Source organism: Perissodus microlepis, chromosome 14, assembly GCF_051167445.1.
Source record: "Perissodus microlepis isolate ML-2025 ecotype Zambia chromosome 14, ASM5116744v1, whole genome shotgun sequence".
NCBI classification, from domain to species: domain Eukaryota; kingdom Metazoa; phylum Chordata; class Actinopteri; order Cichliformes; family Cichlidae; genus Perissodus; species Perissodus microlepis.
The window spans coordinates 29,530,821-29,553,678 of record NC_140474.1 but is presented as its reverse complement, the minus strand read 5'-3'; the positions used below and the strand labels follow the sequence as shown (position 1 = coordinate 29,553,678).

General features: G+C 42.9%; 1 protein-coding gene across 7 annotated transcripts; it reads left to right on the top strand.

The window, feature by feature from the left end:
• The first annotated feature begins 2,673 nt into the window (after positions 1 to 2,673).
• On the top strand, positions 2,674 to 22,818 carry cep164 (centrosomal protein 164). Of its 7 annotated transcripts, XM_084951164.1 has the most exons (29): positions 2,674 to 2,781; positions 3,267 to 3,350; positions 3,592 to 3,703; positions 4,466 to 4,691; positions 6,760 to 6,924; positions 7,019 to 7,129; positions 7,203 to 7,283; positions 7,449 to 7,519; positions 7,575 to 7,608; positions 10,168 to 11,064; positions 11,621 to 11,674; positions 13,354 to 13,484; positions 13,733 to 14,272; positions 14,467 to 14,598; positions 14,690 to 14,885; positions 16,767 to 16,844; positions 16,989 to 17,111; positions 17,987 to 18,130; positions 18,257 to 18,340; positions 18,417 to 18,485; positions 18,569 to 18,828; positions 19,018 to 19,194; positions 19,687 to 19,843; positions 19,926 to 20,033; positions 20,346 to 20,448; positions 21,107 to 21,499; positions 21,597 to 21,669; positions 21,770 to 21,889; positions 22,036 to 22,818. In XM_084951164.1, the coding sequence occupies exons 2-29, from the start codon at positions 3,272 to 3,274 to the stop codon at positions 22,130 to 22,132; spliced, it is 4,815 nt and encodes a 1,604-aa protein (XP_084807290.1). In that variant the 5' UTR covers positions 2,674 to 2,781; positions 3,267 to 3,271; the 3' UTR covers positions 22,133 to 22,818. The 7 variants fall into 7 exon arrangements, with proteins under 7 accessions (XP_084807290.1, XP_084807294.1, XP_084807289.1 ...); XM_084951168.1 differs by lacking the exon at positions 10,168 to 11,064; XM_084951163.1 differs by lacking the exon at positions 7,575 to 7,608 and having other exon boundaries at positions 7,449 to 7,553.
• The last annotated feature ends 40 nt before the right edge of the window (positions 22,819 to 22,858 follow it).

Genomic DNA, 22,858 nt, shown 5'->3' with positions numbered 1-22,858 from the left:
AAAAGAAGAAGTTAGTTTTCAAGTCAGTTTTAATGTATGCCTCATTTCTTCAGAGAACGTTGATAAATATTTCATCATTCAAACCCACCGTCTGATCAGGCACTGGCTGAGGTTCAAAGGTCACGTCACTGTTCCAGCTGCCTCCATGATGGAGCACTGCTCTCTGATCAGCAGGGGAGGTTATCTCAGCTGTAAGCAACAGTGCGGCGCACTCACTTGCTTTGTCAAACACATACACGCCGCTTCAGGTCGGCCATACGCACGTCTACTTAATTGTCCGTAGGTAGTTTTGCAATGTCACAGCTGCTGAGGCCCCTTTGGTTTTAATACAGATATTTGGCCCAGAGCCCTGCATGGAGAGTGTCACTGTAGGTTGCATCGCCCTGTGGGCTGTACAGCTTGACAGCAAGAAAATCTGCTGTGAACTCGAATAACCTGAGAAGTGCAGCCATGGTGATATACAGTTGAGAACTCTGATTTAACTGTAAGTCTCTACACACACAGACTCTTTCGCTTGACAAATGCTCACGTAATCAGAGAATAACGAGGACACACCAGGGCATCTCCCATGCCAGCCGTTCTGATAGGGAACATTATCTCCCCTGTTTATGAGGCGCTGCAGTCATTTGCTGCTCATAGATAATTAGTACACAATTAGGACCTTTCAGCAGAAAAGGAACATGTGGCTCTTTAAATTCATGGAAAAGTGAAAGCAAAGAGTTTGGTGATGATCTGGACGTCTCGACTTTTACTGGCTCCGCTTACCTGGTGTACATGCACTCGACTGTCATTTCTTTTTTATTTTTTATTTTTCAATACCTACATGGCATCGCAGCCTCACATAAGAAGTGCACATGTGCGTGGGTGTTGAGGTGATCATCGAAGTTTCAAGGCCAGTTTGTGGTCCTCTAGCTGCCATTGCCCAAGATATGGAGGTTATTCACCCTGACGCTAGAACCAAACCACCCACACCAAAGACAAAGCAAACAAACGCTGGGGAAGAAAAGCCATTTCCCCTGAACCCGGGCATTTTTTCTCAATACTCTGGGAGTTTGTTGCGTAATATGTATTGCTGAACACATGTCATTAGAGAGGTGACCGTGTTTTTCTCGCTAATGCGATGTGTGGCTTAAGAGCAGAATGACTGAAGCCATAAACTCAAAAGAGCGAAGAAGAATAGGGAGTATTTGGAAACTTGAGAGATAATTGGCAACATGTTGAGCCAAAGATTTTGAATAATTTAGTTCTTTCAGTGTATTAATACAGCTGCTGTTTATCAGAAAGGGGTCTGGACATTGCTGTGTGCTCTCCCTCCTCTGCCCTCTTGTGGTTAAGGCTCTAGGTTATTACGCTAGGATATTTCTGAAGCTTACAATCCTATAATCCTCTGTGCAAATGTTACTTGGTAACAGTGTAAAAAATAAATAAATACTGCGGGAGCTACTTTATTGTAAACAGCAGTAAACAAAGGGCTGAATGGGATAGGTGTCAAGCATCTGATATCACATCCTGGCTCTGGATCTGTAAAAAAGCTTCATTTGGCAACGCCTCTTTGATGGAGTGAGAAGCTCAGAGGACAAAAAGTGCCATTTGACACAGCCACAGGATCCTCACACTTAACTCCCCCTACAATAACGCCTGCAAACCACATGCCTTGCCCTGCTGTAAAAATAAACTGGCTCCCATTAAAGCAGTTTTAGCACATGTTTGACAATGAGCAGCTCTTTGAATCAATTGTCACAATGACGTGCTAAAAGGTTGGGAGTTTCTTTCTTGCCACCTGATTTCTTTTTTGGGGGGATTGTCTTTGTTTTGTGACATTAATGTTAACGAACGTCATTCATTAGCAGGGGGAGAGTAGTTTTATTATTTCCATGTGATTTCCAAAACAGAGACAGGGTTTCACATCCAGTGTGTGAGAGCCAACAACAGATCCAACTGCTGCCTTGTGACCTTCGACCTAAAAAGGGACATGTTAAAAAAGGGAACTGGGGGATTTAGAATAGATTTTTAAACTTCACCACAGATATGGTAGAAAATTCCATATTACATAAAGATATTTCTCTTCAAAGGTAATATCACATAACTGGATAACATAGCTATTTCAGTCCTAGTTTACTCCTACAATACACAAGAGGAATGAGCGAGAGGAGGATGGATGTGGTAGTCATCCCGGTGTAAGAATTACTAATAAAATGTAGAGTAGGAAGTTTCAGCTTGGAGCCCCTTTAAAGGTTTGTTCCCTCCAACACACACCTACATCCCAAACCCTTGGAAAATAAAGTAAGGGCAGGTTGAAGCTGTACAACTATTGGTGCTTTCAGGTGCACTGCAAAATATTGCACAGATGGATACATACATAGTACAGAATCTGCTTCTTCGTCGTCTTCTCCTTCTTTTGGCTGGTCCCTTTAGTGGTCACCACAGTGGTTCATCTGCCTCTTTCTCACTCTATCCCTCCATTCTTCCTTTTTGTATCAATCCTCTCTCTGTGTCCTCTTTATCTACACCCGAACAGATTTTATTCATATATTTCAGACATTTTATTTTTATTTTGAGTCTATATGCGTAAACTAAAATAAATGACAGTATACTCACCGTTAACACCTCTGTTAAAGTCTAATTTCACCATGTACTGTAATACACATAAACTGGATATACTGACAATTGCTGAGTTTCCGAGTACATGTGAACGCCTCGAGTGGCTCAGCCAGTTAGATTCAAACGTCTCCATCGTCAACAGGAAACGAAGGAAGCGTCCTTGGAGATGTAGTTAGGAGTGTAAGTTTCGCATCTTTCCCCTGTCTTTGTTCACAATTCCGCCGTCAAAGAACTGACTGCTAAGCGTTGCTTCCACAGAGGTTAATTTAAAGTTGGGAAGGTAAACGGCTCGGCTCTAATCTGCTTTCCAACTACTTAGCTTCCTGAGCTAACGTTACGCTAACGTTGAAATTAGCTGAGATGCTAACGTTAGATTAATTAGATTTATTTCGCTCCTTTTACTCCCCGACCCTAATTGCTGTCCTCAGCAAGGATTATATGTTGATTGTATGCTGACTGTGGCTTTAGCCCAGAAGCCCTTTTCCCCATGCTAAACATTGTTAGTCAGTGTACAACAAATATGCGACAAAAGTTAGCTAATGTGTAAATTTTACCCCTTTAGCTAAACGACAACGCAAAACCTGCCGTTTTCAAAAGAGACGTTGATGCAAACGGTGTCGCCATTGTTTTAGAATATGTGCGTGAATTATGTTTCGTCTCTGCAGTAACCATGACTGCAGCTGCTCTTGTAGGAGACCAGCTGATCCTCGAAGAGGAATACGACGAAAATTATATACCCGCTGAACAAGGTACCCCAGCATCATTGAACAGCACAGTTGATGAGATTTAAACTGCACTGTGGCTTACTTGTGTTTATTCACACCTAAGCACTGAACTAATATTAGTCCGGAACATGTTGCATTCAGGTTCCATAAACAGAGCTCATGCAGAACTGCAGTGCTTTATGGCTTAAAATCTGGAGATTTCCAAAACTATGCTACATGATGGTGTATACTTTGCATTCAGCTATTCTTCTTTTCTTCTGATCAGAGATCCAAGAGTATGCAAGAGAGATTGGCATTGACCCCGACAATGAGTCCGAGCTTCTGTGGCTGGCAAGGGAGGGCATTGTCGCCCCTTTGCCTCCTGAGTGGAAGCCTTGGTAAGTAATGGGAAAGCACCCAGGGAGTGGACCTCAAGCACCAGAGATATAAGTCCCTTTTCACGTATGCTCTGGCAAATTCAGGTGTTTTACAAAGTGTTTTCAAGGTGTGGATTATGGTGTAATTTCCAGCTCATTACAAGTGAGGGTCTGTTGTTGGCAACTGAAGGCCAAAATGTGTAGCAACCATCTCTTACCAAATTCTCCAGGGAGACGTCAGAGCTATTGACAAAATAATGCCTCTAACCCAGCAACACATGGCTTACAAAGCAGTTATTATTACTTGTAGATAGATGATAGATTAACGTAATAGATTAACATAGCCACCATTCTAATTTTTGGCTCATGTGTTTTATATAATTTAGCTTCATTATGATGTCCTCAATGAGTGATGTTAACTGTAAGAATGAATTCTATGGTTTTTAACTGAATGTATTAACTAAACCTAAATAATTATTAAGACAGTTATAGCATAATAATCATTTGTAATGCTTAATGGACATAAAAATGTAGGAGGTGGGGTTATATGATCCATCCATCACCACCAGCTTGTCCTCCTACAACAGGTTTGCTTTAGTTGTCCACACTGGTTCATCCCTTCAGTTTGGTAAGATCAGTGTCAATGGTGTTGTTGCACAAGACCATTTAAAATAATTTCAAGAATGTCTGATGCCTTCAAAGTAAAATTATAAAGAAATGTGGGGTGACTCAAGACTGAACAGAACAGTGAATGACTCCCGTTTCCTTTCTCCTTACCCACAGCCAGGACGTGACAGGGGACATCTACTACTTCAACTTCTCCACGGGTCAGTCCACCTGGGATCACCCCTGTGACGAGCACTACCGACGCCTGGTGGCCCAGGAGCGTGAGCGAGCTCAGCTCACAGCCACAGCTGGGGGCGCAGGAGCCAAGAAAGACAAGAAAAAGAAGAAAGAAAAGAAGGAGAAGAAAGACAACAAGAAGAAGGAACCACTCAAAACTCCTGGGGTGAGTGGTTTTATTGATTTATTTTCTTCCTTCTTGTTTTAGACAAAAAGTTTATGTTTACTTATCGAGCAACATGGCATCAGAGTATAATGGACTGCAAATAAGATGTGTATAGATTGATTAAGTGGTTATAGGGACAAACATGTATGTATATGTGTGTGTGTGTGTGTTCGTATTTTCACTACTAATCACTACTAACCTTTAATTCTTTATTTGTTCTTCTTGTGCATGTTTTTGGCATCACCAGTGAATTCAAGTTTCTGTTTCACACAGATTATTTTGTATTTTTTGTAATGTTTGTTTGTAATGTTGCAGGTTATCTTTCATTTTAATTTGCCACAATGATGATGAATGCCTGCACAGTGTGAATATAACATTATCATCCTGTGTGGTTAGTTGCTGCTGATGACTCTCAGGCCTTCCATCTGTCTGTCAGTCAAGGACATGTTGTGAAATTTTGAATAAATGGTCTCCCTTTATGGTTTGATTGCATTACAGAATTGTGGGTTTTTAAGTGTACCCTGAGTCTGTACCGCTTAGGAAAGCAGTGCATGCTTCTTAAGTCAAAAATGGTTGAATAAAACCAACAATAAAATGAAGCAAGTTAAAGCAATCCTCAAAATCCTAGTTAGTAGCTCCTGGCTAATAGTGAGCTATGTTTTTTTTCACTTGTTATTGCACTAGGTCAGCGGTCCCCAACCTTTTTTGAGTCACTGACCGGTTTAATGTCAGACAATATTTTCACGGACCGCCTTTTGAGGTGTCGTGGATGAATACAACAAAATAAAATGATAAGACCAAGACAAAAACTGTGGTATTTTGTAAATATAATAATAAACACAAATTCACTGTGCAATTGTGTAACTTTATTAGCAGCGTCCTCCTGAAATGCACCAACAACATTGAGAGTAAAATCTACCTCTCTGCCCCTTAATGCTCTCTGGTCGCTATGGTATCGCATAAATACGGAGTTAACAGTAAAAACTCTGAAAACCATATATTTCACACCCTAGCCTCAACTCTCGCAGCCCGGTACCAAATGACTCCGTGGCCCGCGGGTTGGGGATCGCTGCACTACGTAGCTTACTCACTAGCTAAGGCAAGTGTTTTGTTGGTTTGTAAGAATGATCTTCTTGCTTGTTTCGCCTGCAGATGCATCAGGTTTGTTATTAAGATGGGTGTCTGTGTGCTGAACACAGGTTCCTAACTAACTACTGTTTGTTACTGGGTTATTAGAAGGTTTTCTGAGCTCATAAGGGTTAGCCTGTTGATTCTTAAAGTTTGAAATTCACAACTCCAACCTCCATCCATCCAGCTTCTTTCACTTAACCATGCTGGAGCCAGTCCCTTCTGCTATAGGGCAAGAGGTGGGCTACACCCTGGACAGGTTGCCAGTTTGTCACAGGGCTGACAAAGAGAGACAGACAACCATTCATGCTCACATTCACACCTGTGGGCAGCTTAGAATCATCAACTAAACTAACCTACAGACAAAGGCCCCGGCCAGATGGTGGATTTGAACCCAACACCTTCTTGCTGTGAGATTAACCACTGCTCCACCGCCGTGTTGTCAGTGTTGTTGTTTTTTTGTTTTTTTTTCAATTAGCCCTTAAAAATGCTCAGATTTAGCCCGCCAAGGTCCTTTTATGCACACTTTGCAAAATCAGTTTCTAACATTGTGGACACTTTATCAATGTTTTTATATAGTGTTATGCTGCCTCAGTGTCTTCTGCATCTGCTTCTGCATAATCCCCACTGACTCCGTGTTGTAATCGGGGCTCTCTTGGGGTCCGGGCCATCTGCTGCAGAACTCTGTGTTCTCCCTGTGACTGAGAGAGTTCTTTATGTCACAGGCTGGAATTTTGGACTGCTGCAGAATGAGTTGTGGAAATGTCTAATTAGTGGTATTACGTTATTAAAACATAAACATCTAAAGAGCCCAAATACATTTTCTTTCTACTGCAATATTAAAACTAGACTTCCATGTCAGAGAACACGATGCATTCCTAAAAAAGGATTTGTTGAAAAGCAAGAGCTCACATCACCGACTGCGTCTCTTCTCCTATAGGCCCTCAGTTCGTCTCTGGGACCTCTGCAATCTTCGCTTACCAGCCTGGCTCCCCTGCGAGGTCTAGATGCCCCCAGCCAAAGCGCTCTCTCTGGATCTGCCCCTGCTCTGCGGGGGTCTCTCGGCAGCTCCGGGGGGTTGGAACCCCTCAAGAAACCCCTACAGGTAAAAGAGCCATCATGCTACGTTATGGATGAAATGTTGTGCTTCTCGCTTTTTATCCCATCTGAATCTCTTCCTTCCATTCATTCTTTTTCAGGCTCCTCGAACCAGTGGAGCAACCAGAATACTCGGCAGCCGACAGGAAGAGAGAGTGTCATTTACTTTGCCCGATTTTGACAGTGATGATGACAAAATCTCAGAAAACGAGGTTGGTTTAGCTTCCTGTAGCTCCCAGGAAATACACTTCACGTCCTTCTGTAACCAGCGACTGTTCTTTCCAGCCAAGTCCTCATGATTCAGACAGACTATTGAAGAATCTCCACCTGGATCTGGATGCCCTCGGAGGAAGCCTAAAGTATGAGGTAGACAGGATTACTAGCTTTTTACTACTCTGAGTCATAATTTAGGCACAAATAACTGCATTGACCATTATGCACCTTCTCATTTATAGAAAGTATAATTATGTTTCCTAATTAATGGTTTATCAGTGTCAGTGTTAAAGTTTCCTGTGTAAATGTTTACTGCAGGAAAGTGATGCCACTGGCGCAGCACCAGCTGAGGAGAGGACGGAGCCCGAGTTGCAGGATTTGGGCCTGTCTGGTGACCACAGCCCTGAACCGCAGTCACAACAAGTAAAAGCACACAACAGAGTCCACGCATCATTTCTCTCTTTCTCGCTCTCAACAAGTAAAACCTCTCTGCCACTTCTGCCCTCTTCACCTGTGTGTGTGTGTGTGTGTGTGTGTGTGTGTGTGTGTGTGTGTGTGTGTGTGTGTGTGTGTGTGTGTGTGTGTGTGTGTCTTTGAACGGCTGTGATGTGTTGTTTAATGTGCGGCACATTCGAGGTATTATAATGATTGTTGTGTTTCTTTTTTTTAAACCAGAGATTTTGTACAAAGATCAGAATATGTTTGTGAAGAATGGGGGTCTCGGGTACCTTTCCTCTGGTAAAACTGCAGTGTGAGAGATTTAGAAAATACACAAACACTGCTGTATTTTCAGTGCCTGTTTAACTAGAAGTGTTATTAATGGGTATTGGTGTTATATTATTATAAGTGTTTTTATGATTACAAAAAGGGACTTTTCTTGTTGTCTCGTCTAACTGTGGTCTCTAAACCATATGTTTCTGCTTCTCTTGTGTCTCTTTGACCTTTAAACCTTTCACCTTTGCACTGTGACCCATGTGTGTCCCTGCAGCTGCTGTGCTGCTGGGATCTGTCCTACGGGCACGGCTGTTACTGTGTCTTCCTCTTTGTCCTTCTGTCCTCCTACTGCCACTGTTACTGCTTTGCTCTCTAAACAGCAAGAGCATGGGCCATCGCCATCAAAACTCATTCATGAATTTATTTATTTAAGTATATCATTCACAGTATAATTCCTTACCATCACCACTGAGCAGTTGTATTTATATCATTTAATTTAATAAGTCATATAAATTGTTTTTTTCTGAAATGTATATATAATACAGACACGGCCAGGTTTGTTAATCAGGCCAAATTAAATTTTAAAAAAGTGTTGAGGGATAAAATGCAATTTACTTACTAATGATGCACAAATTTGTGACACACTTTATTTCTATATTGAAAAACACAATCACCAAAAGCAGCACAGATGGCTTTCAAAGTTGAGAACGCGGGCACATTTTTGTTGCTTGAAGTCTGACAGACCTAATATGTGTGTAGTTTTTATGCCCTAAGCAAATGTGGAAGAGTAGACCAAGGAGAGGTTAGAGAAGGGTCCATAAGTTTTTGGATAGTGACAGATACTTTGTAGCCTTTCCCTAAGGATAGTGCAACAGTTTCTTTTTCTATGGCTTTATTGGATAGGTAAAGTGAAGACTGACAGGAGAGCGGAGGGCCACGTTTCGGACTTGAACCCAGGCCGTCGGCTCTCAGCCGTACAGCATATGGTCGCCTGCTCATCCAACTGAGCTAAACGAATATTCTGTAAAATGTTCGGCTAGCAAAAGTAGTCTAGTAGAACAGTGATGTGCTCTGTGGTTCTGAAAAAAATACAAAATTTGAGGATTTCATTTAAGATTTGATGCTTATGTGAAAAAACAAGTTTATAAAGCCACGCTTGGCTTCATGAAGTCAGACTCCTTCTAGTTTAGCTGGATGTTTCAGGAGGTTGAGTTTCCTTTCAAATAAAACCAGTTTTTCCTCACATGCCAAATAAATTAACACAAGTTGAGAAAATTGTCTCATTTCTGCTATGTGCTCTGTGCTCTTGTGCAGCATTTCCCTAGCAACAACTATTGTTGCCATGTGAGGTTAAAATGGACCCAGTAATAATTACATAACCCACTGTGTTAGCCAAATGTCCAGCTGTGATGCCTCTGTCTTCATACTGGACTCGAGTTCTGAGTCTGACTGAGAAACCGAGGGACACTGTGTGCCCATACCCTGCTCTATCGTCTTTCTTGACTCTAATGGGGACAAAGTGAACATTATGTTGGATTGAGTAAGACTAAACTAGTAATTAAGTCTATTAGCTCATTAAGAAAGTGTTTGCAGAAGTCACAGGGAGCTGAAGGGTCATTTTCTCTTAGATGTCTCTATAACTAGATTTCTTTTCATGACTGGAGGAGTCGCCTCCTGCTGATTTATTTATAAGGAATGCCGGTTTAAGGCACCTTTGCTTCTTTTATATGCACCTTAGTGAATCATGCTGCATGACTGATTTAAATGCTGAAGGGATAAATAAGGAGAAAAACTGTAAATGCAGTTGTATCACTAGCTTCTTTACCTGTAGTAAACTTTTTTAGATTTATTTTTTTCACCAAATCAAGGCTTGCACCCAAAGTCATAAATTTGGTGTGTTTTGGGGGAGAATAACAGAATTTCCTGTTGATTTGTCAGCGTAAAGGTGTACTGATTCAGTGCTGAAACAAGGAAATCACAGTCATAAAACACACCTGCTCGACCCGTGTTTGTGCTTGTGTTTGAATGTGAGACCCAGAACAACAATGTTTGTGTCTTTGGTTTGTGCAGACATGCATGTTCTTGTTTGGTGGATTTATTTTTATGTGCTGACTGCCTAACAATGTGTCAGTTTTGCATGTAGCCATGTTTCAAGAACATCTCACCTTCACCATCTTTCACTTGATTTCTTTTTTTTTTTTTTGTCTGGCACATTTCCTCACCTTACTTCCTCCTTCCCTTCTCTCCCTTATGTCTCTGTATGCCTGGCTTTCTGCCTCTGTTTGGGATGGATGGACCATTCTTCCCATTATCTTCCACCCAGGATTCTCTGAAGGGTCGCCACACCCACCTCTCTACACAGACAGGCAGTGGAAATCATGTCAGTGAGAAAGGGGCTGATGCTGTCACTCCTGATCCTGAACACTCTGCTGAGCACTCAGAAGAGGAGGTAGCAGAGGAGTTAAATGAGGCAGAGGAAGAAGAGCAGCAGGGTAGCACATTAGACAAAGATGAAAAAGGAGCAAAAGAGACAAAAGGAGATGTGGAAGGTAGACAGGAAGATGGAAAAAGCCAAGAGGAGGGGAAAGAGATAGAGGATGCTCAAAGTAAAGCGGCTGGAGAGAACAAGAAAGGGGAAGATGAAAATAATCAGCTAGAGGAAGAGTGCTGTGAAGATAAGGACGAGAACAAAGATGAAGACATAGAGAGGAAAGAAGAGGAGCAAAAAATAGAAGAAGAGGAATGTGAGGATGGTAGCAGTGAAGTCGTGAAGAAGTCCTCCAAAAGTGATCAAGGTGGAGAAAGTCGGGAGGAGGACAGAACTGACAAAGAGAGGGATGAGCTTGAGAGAACTGTAAGTGACGGAGGGCACAGTGAGAGAAAGGAAGAGGAGGTCGAGACCAGTAGCAAAGGAGGGCAGGAGGAGGAGAGCGATAAGGTTTTGGAGAGGTGCTCTCTAAGCCGGAGGAAACTGACAGAGAGTGATGAGGTGTTGGAAAGATGTGTACAGAGCGAAGGAGAAGACACAGAGAGGGGGGGAGTGGAGCTAGAGGATGACTCAGTTGGCCAGAGAGCATCAGACAGCAAGGAGGAGGAGGAGGAGGAGGAGGAGGAGGAGGAGGTTATAGAGAGGTTTAAAGAGGAAGGGGCTTATGACCAACCAGCCAGTAATGATCGGAAGATGAAAAATGTGACAAAAAATTCTTCCCTTCCTGCAGAGGTAGGGTCCAATGTTGTGCCTCTGTGTTGCCTCTCAGTCTTAGTCTTGCTTGATTTTTGCAAGCAGGTGCATGTAGTAGCTCTCAGGCTCCAACTCCACTGCCTTAGGGGCTGCTACTTGCCCTGCGACTTCCTGCCTGGAAGTCTTCATTCACACACTGAATGATAAATCGGGCAAAAGGTCAATCTATCTGAGCCCCTGAGGATTGGATTGGAGCATTTTCCCATTGACACTGCAGACTTATTAAGCTGACCTGACCTTAGGTTGCTGGTTTGAGTTTTCTGTTCAGACAGAACTGTCATATCCCACAACCTTGCCCTTCACCTGCAGAGTGTGCTTGCTTCAGTTGCACAATGATTTTGCAGTGTGCCTGCCTGCAGTCTGGCCTTGGTTGTGTTTGCATGTAGGCTGTAGCTTAGAATCACCCTTAGTGTCTTTCTGTGGCTTTGGTAGAGACAGCATGCTTGGATGTCCAGCGTTGCTTGTGGGCAGTTCAGTTGTTTAGACATAGGTTATCAGCGAGAACGTTACATGATCACTGTCTGTACTATTGCAGAATTCTGAAGCCAGTAAGAACATTGAGGAGGCATCGTCCTCCATAGATAACAAGGTATGCACCCTAACTCATTTACCATTCAACCTACTGTGCCAGCCTATGACTCAAAAAGCCAAAACAAACCCCCCCAAAATCCCCCAAGACTCTTTTAAATATGGCACGATCATGACCTAAAAACCCGACTCATTTCATCTTAAAAGCCTTTATGAGGTGTTACATTTTATTTATTTTAATTAACAGGCTATGTGTGGACAATGACCAGGGCTCTAGAGTGCGACCAATTTGGTCGCAAATACGACCAAATATTTCAGTGGTGCGACTAAAAAAAAATATTTGGTTGCACCTGTGCGACCAACTGTTCGGGTAGCAAAAAAAAAAAAAATCTGCAACCTTCCCTGTGGTCAACAACAGACACACATTTTGCCCCCGGACCCGACGCATCAGAATTAACTTTGTCTTTCTCGGCTTTCTCACCCGACGGCCCGTAGACGGACACGCTGTCGGAGCTTAGCGATTCTGATGCGCCGGTCCGCGCTGTGATTACGTCTTTTTGCGCTGATTCTGAGCTGCAGGTTTTGTCTCTCTCCAACCAAAATTCACCGAGCCAGCAGCAAAAGAAGCAGCAAACTGCGCTTCACATTTGATCAATGTCGTCATGAATTTTGCTGTTTTGCTTCCACGACTATTAAAATCACACTCCATGCACAGCTAGCTCTCTCTATCTCTCTCTGTACTTCAAGAACAGTTTCCCGTCTCCAATCTCTGTTTTCTGTATTATTCATTCGCTTATTACCCACCAGTCTACCGTTGTTTACAGCGCTGTCGGCTGCTGTCTTTTTCTTTTCTTTTTCTTTTTTTCACTTAAATGACCTCGGACAAGAAAGCCTATTTTTCTGTTGTTCAATACTGAAGAAATTTAAACTTTATATGCAGAACATTGTAGAATATTTTTAAGGTTATCTGCTATAAAAAGCCAGACCAGGAAAATCTCCTTCATGTTTTTCTGTGTTTTATTCTCAGTTACTTTCACACAAAGGCATCTGCTGTGATGTTCACAATTCTGATGAAGTCAGTACTGATAAATGATCAGAATTATAATATTTCTGACTGTCTGAGGCTAAGTTGAATCGAATCGGGACTTTGAAAACCGGAATCGAATGGATTATAGAAATCAGTGATGATACCCAGCCCTAGTGAGCAGCCTAGGCACGACAGAAGTGGATGTAGCTGTAATAGGAAAAGAACTATTGCTAACTTTTCTGTTAAGTTAAGGCCTGATCCTCCTGAAATTCATAGCCAGTGCTCTGACACGGTGTCATCAATCTTTGAATGCTGAAAAAGCACAGTGTATCCAGAAAAACACATTATATTATATAAATTATTATAAAATTTGTGTGCGCCTAACTTTTGTGCCGGTACGCCTAACTTTAAAAAGTTAGGCGTACCGGTACGCCCATGGCAAAGAGTTAGTCTAGAGCCCTGATGACACTTTTTTTCTTGTGGTGTTCCACTGATAGGCAGGCTTGGACAAGGTATAATGGTCTAAAAGGGTTCAGAAAATAAATTTCTTTTTCTGGGTTAGAATTTCAAAATCCAAAAAGCTTCCCTTTCACTTAACTGCATAAATCTCTTTTTATTCTTCCAGTGTAAAAAAAAAAAAAAAAAAAGCAAAAATTTGCAGCTGCAACACATCTGATAAATGATTTTTAGATTTCAAACTCTATGTCTTTCAGCTGTCGCAGAAGGCTCTGGACATCAACGATCTGTCTGATGCTGTCAGTCCGCAGGAAAAAACTGACACAGAGGAGAAGGAAGAGGAGAAAGGAGAAAAAGGGGAAAGGAAAGGAGGAGAGGGCAGCAAGAGGTGCCTTTGGTTTACATATTGGTCCTCAAAAATATCTGCTTTGTTGATTTTATGTGACTTTATCCTCTTAAGAAGTTGCACTTAGCACTCGGTGTATTTTGTTTTTTTAGTAAAGAAACGTCTACTTTTTACCACATTTACTGTTTATAGAGAAAGCTTTAGACTTATGCCCTTCTTGCCTGTTCATAGAATTATGATGAACAAATACAACACCTTTTAACTCTTTTGCTCTCATTCTTTTATTTTAGCCATGTGCTGGCCAAAGACAGAGACACATCCCCAGTGCATAAAGTTGACCGGCTTGTCCTTCACCAGTCCAGCCTTTCACCGTCACCCTCCATCTCCTCGCATTCAGACCAGGCTGTCACCCCCAGGCAAATGGCCCAGGGCCTCGGCGTACCTCTGGGGCTTGAGAGGCCTGAAACTTCCAGGGGCCGACAGGCACGGTTTTCGAGCATCCAAGCTGATGGTGTTAAACGCTCCTTAAAAAAACAAGAGAGGGCTTTGGAAGAAGAGCCGAGAGGGAGAAGCCGGAAAGATGGGGAGAAGAAAGAGAGTGAGAAAGAAGAGGAAGAGGAGAGAAAGAGGCTAGAGAGAGAGGAGAGGAGTAAGAAGGAAAGAGAGGAGATGGAGAGGGAAAGGAGGAAAGCTGACCGAGAGATAGAGGAGGAGAAGGAGCGCATAGCTAAGGAAAAAGAAGAGAGGATTCGTCTCCTCCGGGAAGAGCTGAAAAGAGAAGAGGAGGAGGAGGAGGAGAAACTGAGGGGGGAGACTGAGGAAAGACTGAGGTTGGTAGGAGGTCAAACTCAAAGACAGCACCTTTAAATTTGTTTTTGTATTGTGTTGTTTACTTCCTGCTCTTTATTGTTATTATTTCATGAGGTGTGAATCCGCGAATTGATGAAGCTCCTTTGCTTCCAAAGGTTTTTTTTGTTGTAACTACATACACAAATGCTTCTGAATTTACATGCCTCTCCCTCAGGGCTTTACGGCAGCACCTCCTGTCTAGAAGGAGAGAGGAGGAGACCAGGCTGAACGAGGAGTCTGACAGAATGTTGGAGGAGCTCAGAGAGTCTACGAAGAGGGAGAGGGAGCAGCAGCAACACAAACTCAGGTCAACGCTTAACACACATCAGCACAGTCGCCCCTAAAGAAGTGGAAAAACACAATCCCTGTATTAACATTAACATCTGCGTCGTGTGCAGGGAAGAGAGTGAAGTCCTGTTAAAGGAGGTACGTGTCACTCTAGAGGAAGAGCAAACTGCAGCGCGGGAAAGACTGGAGGCCCAGAAGACACGGGACATCGAGCGACTGAAGGCGGAGTTAGAAGAAGAGCTGGAGACAGAGAAGAAGAGGCTCCAGAGAGAGAGGGAGGAGAAACTGGACTCTCTGAAACAGGAGGTAACTGTTGATGCTGCTGATTTTTTTTATCCTCAGACAGCTTGTCTTTATAGGGATATTTAGGTCAGATGAATCACAGTGTTCACTGGACTAAAGAGGAGGGGGACCATCCAACTTATTACTAGCACTCAGTTCAAAATCCTGCATCTGTGATGGAATGGAATTAGAGCACCACATGCTCCCATCCAGATTCAGGGAAGGCCTTTCATATTTCAGCAAGACAATGCTAAACCGCATACTGCATCTGTTACTGCAGCATGGCTTCATGCTGCAGTAACAATGCTAGCCTTTCACCGTCCTGAAACATTTGACACATTATGAAGCAAGTAAGAGAAAGAAGACCCTGGACTGCTGAGCAGCAATGCTCGAACTTTTAGAATAAAATGTTAAGTGACATGTAACGCATGAGGTGATAGCTGCTTTAATAATTATAGAGGCCACATCCTGTATGTAGTTATGAGAAGGTATCCCTTTAATAGAATCCTATTAAACTAACTGCGTCACTGTGTGTCATATACCTGTCTGAAATAAAGTACAGATTTGCTTTTATATTGTGATTAATCTTGTCTCCATGTGGGAGATAATTTATTATAGGTGAGGGAACTCAAACCCGGGGCTGTTGTGTCACAGGTGACAGGGGCGGATCTAGAGGAGTGGCATGGGGTTGCATGTGCCACCCTAAAATGATCTCTTGCCACCTCTAGTGCCACCCTAGTTTTGCATATGACGGTGTTGTTTATTAAGATAAGATAGCATTAACACTTTGAAGGTGGAATGAAGGTGACCGTTCTTAACACTGTGTGTGCTGCACCTCCGAATTGCAGGACCGGCATGTGATTAAGCTGACATAGCAACAAGCTGGAGCCACGCTGAGTCTCTATTTCAGCTTGTGTTGAAAGTTTGGACTTCAAAGTATACATCAGTTTTTAAATTTTAATGACAGGCCACTAAATCCAGACTTCTGATTAAAAAACTATATTTTTATATGTATTTATTTATTATACAGGCTATACAGTACATAAAGTCAAAATTCACGTGTTATGTAACTGAAAAGTTTAATTATGTGAGCTACAGAAAATAATTAAGTTATAGACTATATTTATATGAAACATGTGTATACTTACTGCATTTAAATCATTTTAACCGTATGTAACACCTGTGTTTCAAAAAAGGCTTAGATTTTGCCATCCCATTTGATTTCCATGCCACCCTACGAAACTTTCTCTAGATCCGCCCCTGATAGGTGAAAGGTTTTTTCCTATCTTGATTTATTAAGATTGTTATTGCGATTTATAGAAAAGTGATCATACACGTTCTGAAGGAAGCAAATGTATTGTAGTTGCTTCCATGGGAGAAATCAAGATTAAAGTTGGGTTCAGTAAATAGTCAAATATTGTCCTTGTTATGAAGCAATATGGACTGAAAAACAAACCACTGACTCACACTAGATGCTGGCAGGTTAAACCTGGATGTTTGTTGTCTTGTGTAGTGAGAGGACTCCAGAAGTCAGTTTTGTTGTGACCTAGTCCTTGTAACTCCATTTCTAGTTAGACTTGTCACTCAGGGCAAGAGTTCTTGATCACAGTGGTACTAACATACCAACATATTTTATGTCCATGACTTCAAGTCCTAAAGTGTCTGCGTCACCATACAGTTGTAGCTTTGTTTTTTAGTTTTTGTAAAGACAGAAAAGACAGACATTGCCAGGATCTAAATGGTCTCAGTTTAAACTGCCAAATGATCTTTGTGGCCAGTGGTAGTGTGATATACTAATGTAAACATTAAAACCAACCGATCCATGGGTTTGCTTTGATAGTACACGAACACAACAAACACGGATTAATGATCTGTCTGTGTTTGCACTTTTTTGTGTGTATAAAGGTCAGAAGCACAGAGAGAAGGAGGGAGCTGATGATGAGTCCGCGGCCTGAGCTGCAACTGGCCGAGTACCACCGCGAGGTTAGAGGACACATTTTTATACAGCATTGAATCATCATCTCTGTGAATATGAGCTTAAAGGGCATGAAGCACTAGTAGCATTAGAATGGGTTATAACTTCTTTTTAAAAATTTTTTCTTCCCCCTTTTCTGCACCGCTGCCCAGCTGACCGATGTGCTCCAGGAAGTGCGAGAGGAAGTGCAGCGGGATCACGAGAGGAAGCTGGAGCAGCTGAGGAACGACCACAGGAGAGAGATGAACAGCATAAGAGAGAAATATCTAGACGAGGTCAGGGGGCATTTCAGATTTAGTTGTACTGTAGATTCTTATAAACATATAGCCAAACTTTCAAGTAAGAAATGATCTTCAGACTAGAGCCTGGCTGATATTTTTAAGACTGATACCGATTTAAAAAAAAGTGTTTTTCAGCCGATATTCACCAAACATAACCAGATTTCCACATATCGTTATTTATAAGTGCTTAATGAGATAGTGAATGATTTGTTTATGCTCGACCTGACTCTGCTCCTAACATCTGTTTCCAACAAAGCTTTTTGCCAAAAGGAAAGTTGCAGAGTGCCCTCTGGTGGACAAAGTATGCAACATCAACATTCATAACATGGTTGAAGGATGTTTCTCCTTTCTTTGTACATAAATGTCATAAATGACATTTTTGATATGTCAGCAAATGGCTAATATCAGTCTGATTGGCATATCAGCATTTCAGACTGCTCTAAAGAGGCAGTTTATTTCTACTCTTGGCTCCAAATGATATTAGTAAGTGCAGATTTCCTTAATCTGGCCAGCTCAGGCATAGAAGACTGACTCACCTGCTGTTTCCACCTTCTGTTTAAGAGGAGTCAGTCAGATTCAGTCAGGGAGAACTTTAAGAGGAGCCAAATAACTTACTCTAGGAGAGGCTGTGAAAAAAACAATCTGTAAATGCGTATAACAGGTCTGAATCAAGGAAAAGAGAGACTGAGCTGTTAAAACAACACCACACATGCTTTGGACTTTAAAGTAAAGAATAGCTTTTCTCACACAGTGTCACGTTTGTGTTTAATTTTAAACAGTGGACTAGTATCACAAGCTTTTGCCTCAAGGCTTTTTTGTAAACAAGCAGGATACTTATTATCAGTCACGTCATCGTGTCTGTGTCCTAGGAGACGGCTCAGAGGGAGCGCTTGCTGTCCACTCTGCAGGAGGACAGAGAGCGATTGCAGGCCTCACATGCTGTCCAGCTGGAGAAGCTCCGCTTACAGCTGGATGCACAGATACAAAAGACTGACCTGGCACACTCACGCAAGGTAAGTCAGGACAGACACACGAATGCTAACTCTGAGGTGGAGTTTATATAATATTTGCTAAGCTGTGCCAAGGAAGGGTAAAGGTTAGCCTTTTCTAAAATGAAGTCATCTTATCTCTTTGTGTAGGAGTCAGAGCTGCAGGATTTGGGGGATCAGCTGGAGCTGAGAGCCAAAGAGCTGAAGAGCCAGGAGGCCATGCTGCAGACCAAGGTCCGTTTTAAACAATATGTGCTCTGTTAAGAGGTATCTGAACCACATGGACTAATCAATTTCTGTCTCCTATCAGGCAGCAGATCTGAAGAGGAGGAGGAAGCTGCTTGGAGAAGAGGAGCAGGAAGTGGACAGACAGATAGAGGTGTGAAGCCATGCTCTCTCCTAATGAACAGATTTTATTCACTTGCTTTGCGATCTGCCAACTTTCCTTTTTTCCTCCGTCAGGCCTTACCTCGGCTGATCCAGGAAAGAGACCGGCTGAGAGAGGAACTCGAGAGGATGAGAGAAGAGACAGCCCAAGCCAGAGAACTCATCAACAGAGCCAGGGAGGACAGGAGTGAGGCCAAGGAGAAGGAGGAGAGGCTCAGGGAGGAGTTGGACCGAGCCAGGGAAGAGAGCAGGAGAGCCAGGGAGGACAAGGAGCACCTGGAGACCAAGGTGGCATTGCTGCAGGAGAGATGTGACCGCCTCAGCCACAGAGTCAGGTAGAGGCTTCCTACACTAATAGCTTTCAAAATAAAAGCTCTGATTAGTACTCATAGATTTGCCTCAGTATTAAATGACAGAATGACTGTCGCCTTGCATATGTAGAATTGTCTTGGTTTGTATTTGTTTAGCTTTTTTAATGGCTTTAAATATGTTTCCATGTGAAAAGTCTGCTGTCGTTTTCTCAGTGAGCTGGAACGAGGTGAAGGGGCGAGCACGTCCCCGGAACAAGAGCAGGACAGAAAGAAGAAGGCAGAGAAGGCGACGACGGCCTCCAGTGATAGAGGAGACACATCACTATATGTAGATGACCTGGAGGAGCCGCCTCTTTCCCCTGTACCTGACAGCAACAGCAGCATGGATGAGTAAGGGGAGCACACACACAGTACCAATCACAGAATAAACAGTTATAAATTCTTCAGGATTAGGTTTTTTTTTATGGTTTGGTACTTTCCAGCATTTTGTTCTTATCATTTTGTCAATCTAAAAAAATAGCAGAATCCTAAAAGTTGAAAAACCTTTGAGGTAGAATACTCCTAATAAGATGACAGATGCTGTGAAAGCAGAGCTCTTCCAGGATCTGACATTACAGATTTGGGTTTTTTTCATTGTTACCACTCTTATGCACTTGTTGTTTATGTCATCAGTACTAAATCAGCTAAAACTGGCTACCGTAATAACCCCCTCTGCTACTTAACTTGACTTGATGTTGTACTGATTAAAACTCTTCCTTTCATTGTTTTGAAGCGTGCATGTTTCTAGTTCTAATGTTTGTATGATAGAAATATCAAAACATTTGAGTTTTTGGTGCGTGTCTACCTTCAACACTTCCAATCCCCACACTTCTACGTGTCCAGATTCCGGCGGTACATCTCCTCACATGGCGCTTCCATCCAGAAGACCAAACTCTTCCTGGAGAGAGAGAGCAGCTGGCTGATGGAGAGGCAGGCGGCCCTGCAGGCCCACCCCGCTCAGGGAAGAGCGACCGAAGAGACGATGAGAAACCTTGAGCAGGTAAGGGGGAGCCTCACGTGTTAAACCTCAATCTGATTTTTTTTTTTTTAAACAAGATGGGAATTTCCCCTCCCTTTGTCAGGAGGCCAACAGTGTGGCGGAGCTGGAGCGGACGGTTCAGAGAGGAAACAGACTCCTGCGGAGGAAAGAGGAGCAGCTTCTGCAGCTAGAGAACTCTATAGCTAAAGAGGTCAGGAGGTCATCAGCATGTATTTGTGCTCTTCTGTGAGCTTGTTTAAAGTCACACTTAGAATGAGTTTGTGTAATCAGTGTAGAAGGTTATATTGACCAAGTAAAATTGATGAAAAGCTATAAAAATAAGCAGAACATTTAGCTGCATGGTACATTTCTGCCACTCAACACACTTTATATGCAAGGATGAAATGTGTCTCAGTGGATTGGAAATATAACCTGGATTAGATTTAAGCTGTAGCAGAAGGGAATTCATACTTTTAATGGAATGTCGTGAGGACTGTAACGCCCTGGTGCTTTTTCCACGTAGCCGCTGTTTGAAGATTTGTCTCAGCTCGCCGGAGGAAGGAAGGTAACCTTTGATGTGAGTGAGTCAGACCTCAGCAGCACCGTGGAACCGCCATATGGGACAGGTAATGCATGCTCCCCAGACAATGAACAGGATTTTCAAATTTCAGTCTAAATCCAACATGTGGGCTCTGCCAGTTCACCGCTTGGGGTTCAGCATTCGCCTTTAACACTGAGTGTTCAGACTGAGTGTTAGCGCTCCTGGAATATGTGTCAGTGTTACACAGCCTCAATAAAGTCAAAGTTATCAACAATGCACCATGTAAAGGTGTAAAAAGACCGATTTTGTCAATGCGCTTTATTTTTCTTGCTTCTGGTTTGGGCATCTGACTGGGATTCCTCCTGGACTCCTACAGCTGTACTTTAGCTGCTGCCCCCACAAACAAGCTCTTGCTAAGCAAAAGAAGATGGATGGATGGAAGTAACATGTTCCCCTGTAGCTATGGGCTGAGAGTAAAGCCCCTTTCAAAGTATACTGAATTAGCAGATCTAAGGTAACCTATACCATACTTTGATTTATGATTGGGGACTATAAGTGGCCCTTTGATTTGTGTGTCAGAGCCAATGCTTCTGTATATAAACTTCACAAATCAGCTGTTAATAGACAATCATTTTGGCTCTAGTGCGTCCCCAGAGAGCCGCTCCTACCAGTTTGAAGAACTCACCTGTTGTATTTTCTCTTACCTCTGCAAATCTACACTCTTCTCCTCCCTCTCTCTTCAGGTGATATTCCCAGCGTTCCAGCCAAAGTCCAGGAATTAGCAGTGTCACTGCAGCAGATCTCAGGCCAGCTCAACACCGTCCTGGGTGCCTTGGGTTCGCTGACCCAGCAGCAGAGCACCACACCTTACGCAGCTTTCCCTCCACCTCTGTCTCATCCTCACTCCACTCTAGCTCCTACCTCCTCCTCATCAGCTCCTGCCATTGCTCAGACGTACAACCTGGGAACCAGCTCCTTAGCCCCGCCTCCTCCTCTGGAGAGGCCCTCAGAGCCACCGTGGAGCTGGGCGACTCAGAGCGGCTCTGCAGCCTCCCCACTCTTCAGCACGCCCATCAGCAGTGAGCTGAGGGCATCCAGGGACACCCTCAACAGCCGCTGGAGCCAGATATTCCCTGGTATGTTGTTGGATTAGTGGTGCACCAACAACAGCACTCGTTGGGGGAAAAAACCAAAACAAAGTTGTACAAATTGTGTCATTGTTCTCTTGTCCAGGAGCAGCTGTTGCCCCACTCGGTTCCAGCACAACAAGACCCTCCACGGCTTACTCATCATACACTCCTCTGAAGTACTGCGACCTACAATACACCTTTAATCAAGCCTGTGTAGCAGATTCCACACAAACGCTGTTTTAAGTGTACTTACAGTAACTCCTGTGTGTGTCTCAGTGAACACAGCCGGGCGCTTCACTCCACACCGAGATCAGCTGAGATGGACGGCCAAAGGCTGCAGGGGCTGATAGACGTCAACAAGAGGTGGCTGGAAATGCGCAAGAAAGACACCAGCATGTATCCTTCCATCACTCTAACACACGGTCCATCCTCTAGTTCTCCTTTATTTCATATAACTTCCTTTTTAAAATTTTCACTTTGCAAACATCTCTAGTCTAAGTTCACCTTGGGTTGTACCTGCCATCTTTAACTCCACCCTTCAGACCGCTGTTCACCCGCTATCAGGCTCCCTCCTCAAAGAGCGGGCGGGTCCAGCTGGGCCTGGATGACAACAATCAGATCAGAGTCTATCATTACTGACAACATGATGCACGGCCTCCCTCTACCAAGACTGTTACCGAGGACTTTGTATTACTGACTGTGACAGGTCTGCATCGTGATGTTTACATTCCTTCTTCTTCTTCTTTTAAAATTAAATATGTCGGTTCAGAAAAATTTCAGGGATTGTTCAGCCTCCTCTGCTCTTCCCAGAGGAAGAGATTACTCTAGAGGACATGGCTGTTCATTCAGGGAGGTTACATATCTGAGAGGGCTGAGGACTTTTATCCTCCAACACTAGAAACTACTTTTATTATTCTTTTTAGGCAAACAAATTCAGGGTTAGAGGCCCATGCCAGAACTTATCCACTCTGTGTTTTAAAGCTGTAGTTCACTTGTGTCGGGTTGGGTTTTCCTAATAAGTATAAGACAATCACAGAGAAGTGTCCTCTGCGATTTCTCTATTGCTGAAACCTTTCCTTCCACAACACGGCCTGATGGAGGTTAACCGTTTATGTAATGCACTTTTTAACAGAGACTGAATTTCCTGTTGTTTTTGTAAAGACAGTGAAGCCAATCCACTTTGAAAAATGTTTTTTAATGTCCAGTCTCCTGGTGTTTGAATATCAGTAAGTGAGCTGTCGACTAGTTGTGCCTGTTACATATTTGTGTAAATATTGTATTTTTCTATGAAATATTTTAATAAAACATTTTTAATGTGCAAATGATTTCCAGTGGAAAAACTTGTGGTTAAATTGTGAGCTGCTC